The following is a 6,634-nucleotide window of genomic DNA, read 5'->3' on the forward strand; positions in this document are numbered from 1 at the left end:
CCGAGCCGGCAGTGAGGTCCGGGCTGGGCTGCCGGGCGGGGCTGGCGAGGTTCTGCACCCCGCCGAAGCAGCTGTAGATACCCTGGTTAATGAGGGGAAGACGGGCCGGCCGTGAGCAGCCCGCCCGTCCCAAGCCTCAGCCTTCTAAGTCCTAGAAGCAACTACTGGTGAGGTCCTAGGTGCCAGGCACCGGTCTGCTTTGCAGGTGAAGTGGGTATCTGAGCCTCTGCAGGCTGACGCAGTCCTAATCACAGCCTCCTCATGCCACCTCTCAGGACCTCAGTCAGGACACCCACCCTGCTGAAAGCCAGCAGAAAGTCGAGCTGGGACGTGCTGGGAACCGAGTGGCGCAACTTCCAGTAGACCAGATGCTCCCAGGCGAATACCAGCAGGGCCAGCCCCATGGCCACCAGCAGCATGTAGAAGACCCCAGCCATGTTGTCGATGTCCAGCTTGCTGCTCATCACCTCGTTCTTCTCATTCTGGCAGATCCCGGAGAGCCACACTGTCTCCAGTTTCTGTGTCTCTCCTGGGGCAGGGGGACACAGCCACTCAGGAGACCCCATAACGATGCCCACAAGCCTGGGTGGAGGATGGATGTGGGACCAGCCTACCACGCCCTTGTTTCTCAAGTGAGACCACCCAGGGATGGAGCCCAGTAGAGCCAGGATGGAAAGGGGTAGACAGCAAGCAGGAAGAAAGGAGGACAGGTGTGGCCATGCACACCTGGAATCCTGGCACTCTAGGAGGCTGAGGCAGGAGGACTGCAAATGGAAGCCCAATTAGCAACTTAGTGATACCCTGTCTTAAATTTTTAAAAATTTAAAAAGGAGTTGGGGATGTTGCCCAGTTCAAAGGCCCTTGTCCTCCCCCATACTTCCAAAAAGGAAGGGGTGGAGAAGGAGGAGGAAGAACAGGAAGGAGGAGGAGAAAGAAAAGCAGAGAGGAGGATGGGGGTGGGACAGGGTGGGGTGTGGCAGCCTCTGGGCCCTCTACCTGCTACCCGCAGCGAAGTGCACCTGTGTGCCCAGTAAAGGCCTGATGATTGGGTACATTTCAGCATCCATTCATTTATTCATTCACTTACTGACCATCTACCTGCCACGTCTGGAGCTGGGCCACAGAGATCACAGCACCCACATTGTCTGCTCTCCTTGTTATGTGGCATTGGGAATTCAGACAGGTTTTACCTAATCAGGGTGGAGCCCCTCTACAATCAAGTTTAGGAGCAGGCTGGGCCGGACCACTCGTGCTGCCAAGGCAAGCCTGACCCTCCGATCTGGACTACCCAGGTCCTTGGCACTACACCAGCTAATCTCAAGACTGAAATGGGGGGACCGTACTGGGCAAAGGTGTTTAGCCACTGCGTGGCCTGGCCTCCTTCCTGTCTTCCCCTGGCTCCTGCTCTTGCTCCCCTCAACAAGCCAATCCCTCCTCCAGGTCTCCTTCCAGTTGCTCCTACTACCTGCCCACCCCAGCTGCCCAGCCTTACTCCCAGGAACCTCTCCCTACCCAAGTGCCCTGGGCACAGAGAAGGGGAGATCTTGTTAATGTTGGATTCTGGGGCCCACCATAGACAACCCATGGTCCCCAGCAGAAGCAGCACCCACCGTCACCCAGGAACTGCAGGAGCGCCAGGTCTATGGCCCGCTTCCAGTGGGAGTCCTTCTGCATGGCGATGCCATAGCCAGTGGTGGCGAAGACCTTGCCAGACCCAATGGTGACCAGCTTGCAGCCCTCGTCCTTGCCCGCCATGTAGTTAAGGACAGCAGCATCATAGATGAAGGCGTCCAGCTTCCTGGGGACATGCAGTCCTCAGGGCCAGGGACCAGGAGGAAGTGAGGGGGAAACCAAGCGAGCCTACTGGGCACTGCTGCAGAGGGACAAGTGGGCAGAGCCTTCTCTGGGGCCCTTGGGTCCTACTGTAGCCAGGACCCTCCCACCCTTCTCCTCAGAGAGGCCAGGGACTCTGCCCCAGAGGACAAATGTCCCCGTTGCCCAGCCTCTTCAGGTCCCTGAAGCCAAGAGAAGGTCACAACCACCACCTCGGGCCAAGGCTCCCTCTGACCAACACCACAGCTGAGTTTCTGGAATGCATGGTGGGCATCTGTCTGCCCTTCAAGCTCCACTCTGCCCCAAGACTGTCACACCCTCTCTGGGAGTCCTGCAAGGCAGCCCAGCCCCACTGTCCCCACCTTGGGTGTCTCCAGAAGGGACAAAACTAAGGCTGCACAGCAGGAAGACACATGGCCAGAGGCAGAGGACGCACCCCATCTTGAGGCTGCTGAGCGCATCCTCCACCGAGCGCTGGTTGAACTTGACCATGTGGGTGTGCATGTCGCGGTAGTTGCTGCGGATGTTCCGCTCCGTGCTGCCGTTGGGCACCGTGCCAAAGCGGAAGGGCGGGTACTGATCTTGAGGCCGCTGAAACTGCAGGTGAGAGTAGCAGCCATTTGTCACCTTCACGCAACCTTCTGAGCACCTGAGCCCCAAGGCCCAGGCCCTGGACTTGCATTGTCAGAGTGCCCTGGCTGCCCTTTTGTTTTGCAAATGGGGATGTTGAGGCCCAAGACAGGAGGACGCCTACCCAAGGCCACTCAGTCGGCAGAACTGAGCAACCTGCTGCCTCCAGTCCCTTCCTTGCCAGGCCCCACAGCTTCTTCCTGCTCCAGCCTCCAACTCAAATTCCCCAGATTCCAGCTGCCCCATGTCTGCCCACCCAAGGCCTGTCCACACTCTCAGGGTCCCTCCCGCCCTCCACCAGCCATGGCCCTGGCACCTTTTTGTCACTGAGGCCCGACACCGTGTCGATGTACTGCTCCTGGATCATGAAGGCGGCCAGGTTGGCAGTGTAGCTGGCAAGGAAGATAACGGCAAAGAAAGCCCAGACCAGGACCATGATCTTGCTGGTGGTACCCCGGGGGTTCTCGATGGGCACCGAGTTGTTGAAGACCAGGGCCCAGAGCAGCCACACGGACTTGCCAATGGTGAAGGATGGACCCCCAGGCTCTGGGATGTGAAAGGGTGTGATGCTCAAGCTCTAATTTTTTTTTTTCAATGCTGGGGATTGAATCCAGGGCCTTCACACTGAGCTACATCCCTGGCCCTTCTTTATTTGAGATAGGTTTTCACTCAGTCACTAAGTTGCCCTGGCTAAACTAGAACCTGTGATCCTCCTGCCTCAGCCTCCCAGAGGGCTGGGATTATAGGTGTGCACCACCACACCCGACTGCTTGGGCTCTTCTTGCCCACCCGAGGACTCCTGTCCCAGCCCTAGCCTAGGCAGGGACCCCATCAGTGACCATCTCCATCCTGCCCCGCCCTGTGGCCCAGGGGACAGCTTACTCTTGCCCTTGGTGAGGGTCTGGTTGTAGCTGACGGGGCTGAAGTACTCGAACATGAAGACAGTGATCGCCACCACGGTGAGGCACATGACAAACATCATCACCCACACTGCTGGGCTGTAGGGCTCTGGGGACAGAGGGAGGCAGCTCGGAGACCTTGATGCCCACCAGCCTGGCATCACGCAGTGGAGACTGGTGACACTAGGTCAAACGAGGGGCTGCCAGCCCTGTGGATAGAGACAAAGAGGCCTCAGGCAGCAGAGCAGCAGAGAGCCCAAGGAGGTCTCCTGCCTTCCCTGTGCCCTGAGTCGGGCACACTCCCCCACCCTAAGAAGACTTCCTCCCTCTTCACACCCTCGGCTGCCTCATCCTGGGTCCCTCTGCCTGGGGTCAGAGCTTCTGAGGTCAGGTCCTACTCATCCTGCTGGCGTGGAAACTGAGGCCCCAGGTCTCAGTCTCCTGGAGGAAGAAATCATTACTGCCATGAGCACTTGCTCCCACACTGTGAAGATCACTCTAGAAAGTGGGACTTGCTCTTCTCCCTGTGGCCGAGGAGGAACTCACTCCGAGAGGCTCAGTGACTTGCCTAAGGCCACCCAGCAAGCAGGGGGCTCTCACCCGTTCTTAGCACCACCACCACCACCCCGGTCCTCACAGCTCTCTGCGCCACCTCCCTCTGCATGTCCCACCTGGGCACCCTACTTAGGCAAGGACCATGGCTGGATCTCCCGCAACTAGGGGGCGCCTAGCACAGCAGGCCGACTGCACAACGCCACTGAGCTCCAAAGCGAGTGAGACACCGGCGTCTCTTCCACGCCTCCCTCGGAGCTTCTCCCCGTCCATGCTCCCGCCCATGCCACAGAAGCCAGCCCACTGCCCAGGTTCCTGGTTCCTTACAAGGGTTCCACGATCTGCCTACTCTCCCCACGCCATCCAGACTCAGAACCCAGGGCCAATTTCCCATCTTCCTTCTCCAAGCCACCCTCCCCTGGCTGCCCCACAGTCTCCAAGGCTGCTTGCTCAAGCCCCAGGGCCACCCCAAACTCTCTCGGGAGCCATCCTGCCCCCCAGCCTCACCCAGGAAGGCCGAAGGCGAGACAGTGCCGTTGCTGCGGGCCACCATCACACTGATGCCCGTTTCCACAAAGGGCACAGAGAAGTCCACGATTTCAGAGCGCTCCTCGTTGATGGTGAGGGAGCCAATGGCCATGTCTGCCCGCTTATAGTACACCTGGGGGCCCGGTGGGGGTCAGAGAAGGGGCTTCTCTCCTGTCCTTCCCAGCACCCTCCCTGCCAGCACCCACCAGCAGTCCGTCATTCCTGCCGGGGTCCTCAGAGCTCACCTTCCGGACTGGCAGCCCAGGTGAGCCCAGTTCTTCCCACCCTCAGGCCTGCCTGAGAGGGGCCTGGGGCCAGCCCGGGGAAGGCCTACCTCCCCGATCATGCCATTCCACACGCCGTGCACTCGCTTGCCGTGCTTGCCATTGGTCACCAGGTACAGGTCATAGGAGAACTTGACCACCTTGGCCAGCTTCTTGAGGATGTCAATGCAGAAGCCCTTACAGCAGAGCTTGGTGTAGGGGGCTGTTTCGCCACTGCTGAGCCCCCACCCCAAGAGACCACAGGAGTCAGAGTCCACTGTCACTGGCAACCCCGGCAGCTCCTCCCAACCTGACATGCAGACCCTGCCCCGGAGCCCATGCACAGGGTATAGACACACAACAGCCGACCCTCACATAGCAGCACCCAGATCACACCAGACCTGAAGGTGTGGTTGCTCTGCCTGCGGCAGGGCACAGTGTTGGGTACACAGCCACCTGTGCCAGGGTCAGGGCTCTCCACAATGACAAAGGGCCGCTCTTCCAGTGTGGCCACTGTCAGGTGCCGGCTATCCACTACAGGCTGCAGAGAGACACTGTATCGAGGCCACACCGGGTACTTCATATAGAGGACACCGTGATCCCAGCGCCCCACCTGCAGAGGACACAAAGCCTCAGCCTGGGACCTGTAGCCCTGCTGCCCCCAGCCTCTAGGTGCAGTCTGCCATGGCCAGGAATCCTCCCTGTCACCTAGGAACAGCTGGGGCAGAGGAGGGCCGGGGGCAGGGGCATTTGGAGAACAGGGCAAGTGCTAAGCATGGGCCAGAAAGGTACTGTGGCCTCAGGGCCCTTCATGCTCAGCCCAGCCTAGTTCCTTAACCTGCACCCTCTCATACACCTGCCACACACTTTAAAATGCTCCCTCTCCATAGCAGGCTGGCTTCCTTTCCCGATGGGCTCCTACTCACCCTCCATGGCCTACTTCGAATGTCCCATCTTCTGTGAAGCGTCCCCGAGTTCCCTCCTTTGAAGGCGGAACTAATTCCTGCTCCCGCTGTCCACCCCCAAAGAATCTCGTGCACATCTCCACTCTAGCACTGATCTCCCCATGCCCTACTTGTCTGCGTGTCTGTCTGGTCCACACGGAGCAGGCTACTCCTCCAGGGCCAGGCCTGTGCTCGGTGAGCTCTGCAGAGGAGGGGAGCTGGGGCCTCACCCACCCTGGGCCCCAGGAGGCTTCCCGGTGGGGGAGGTTCAGGGGTTGCTCAGCTGTGGGCTCAAGTGGGACTGGGGACCAACGAGAGGAGCCAAGGACCCTCGGGCTCACCCCCTTCTCACCATCTCCCAAAGGCGGTGCCGGTTGAGGGCAATCACAACCATGGTGGGCTGGACCAGGTACCCACCGGGGCTGAAGGAGAAGTCTCGGCCCTCCCAGGTGACGTTCAGGAGGTGCCTATGAGGGGAAAGAGATGCCAGGATGTCTTCACATCCCAGCCTGTGGCTGCACCCGGAAGCCCACCACCACCCAAAACAAGACACATTTGTTGTGTTTTTTTTTTCTTGCCATACTAGCAATGGAACCCAGAACCTGTGTAGTGAGCTACATCCCCAGCAGAGATGCCATGACCCCAGGCACACAGCTAGTGCCGGTGCCCACCTGTAGAAGGCCTTCCGGGCAGGACCGATGGGCCCGAGGTGGCTGTGGCAGTCCCCGGCGGGGGCAGGCAGGGCGCCGTGCTGACGCAGGTAGCCGTGGGCGCCCAGGGCCATAGCAATGGAACCCAGAACCTGTGTAGTGAGCTACATCCCCAGCAGAGATGCCATGACCCCAGGCACACAGCTAGTGCCGGTGCCCACCTGTAGAAGGCCTTCCGGGCAGGACCGATGGGCCCGAGGTGGCTGTGGCAGTCCCCGGCGGGGGCAGGCAGGGCGCCGTGCTGACGCAGGTAGCCGTGGGCGCCCAGGGCCAAG

General features: G+C 60.0%; 1 protein-coding gene across 1 annotated transcript in view; it reads right to left on the bottom strand.

Annotated features, from left to right (window-relative positions):
* Positions 1 to 6,433, bottom strand: part of LOC104866634 (glutamate receptor ionotropic, NMDA 2C) — a 10,461-nt gene extending 4,028 nt beyond the window's left edge. Inside the window, exons 1-11 of the mRNA XM_033767421.1 lie at positions 6,321 to 6,433; positions 6,002 to 6,116; positions 5,107 to 5,318; positions 4,777 to 4,942; positions 4,422 to 4,575; positions 3,346 to 3,471; positions 2,780 to 3,009; positions 2,270 to 2,430; positions 1,611 to 1,798; positions 297 to 529; positions 7 to 82 (exon numbers count right to left, since the gene is read on the bottom strand). Coding sequence (XP_033623312.1) covers positions 7 to 82; positions 297 to 529; positions 1,611 to 1,798; positions 2,270 to 2,430; positions 2,780 to 3,009; positions 3,346 to 3,471; positions 4,422 to 4,575; positions 4,777 to 4,942; positions 5,107 to 5,318; positions 6,002 to 6,116; positions 6,321 to 6,433 — 1,774 coding nt within the window. The remainder of the gene's footprint in view (positions 1 to 6; positions 83 to 296; positions 530 to 1,610; positions 1,799 to 2,269; positions 2,431 to 2,779; positions 3,010 to 3,345; positions 3,472 to 4,421; positions 4,576 to 4,776; positions 4,943 to 5,106; positions 5,319 to 6,001; positions 6,117 to 6,320) is intronic.
* Between the last annotated feature and the right edge of the window lie 201 nt (positions 6,434 to 6,634).

This window comes from Fukomys damarensis, unplaced genomic scaffold (genome assembly GCF_012274545.1).
Source record: "Fukomys damarensis isolate Sample0158 unplaced genomic scaffold, DMR_v1.0_HiC HiC_scaffold_23, whole genome shotgun sequence".
NCBI classification, from domain to species: Eukaryota; Metazoa; Chordata; class Mammalia; order Rodentia; family Bathyergidae; genus Fukomys; species Fukomys damarensis.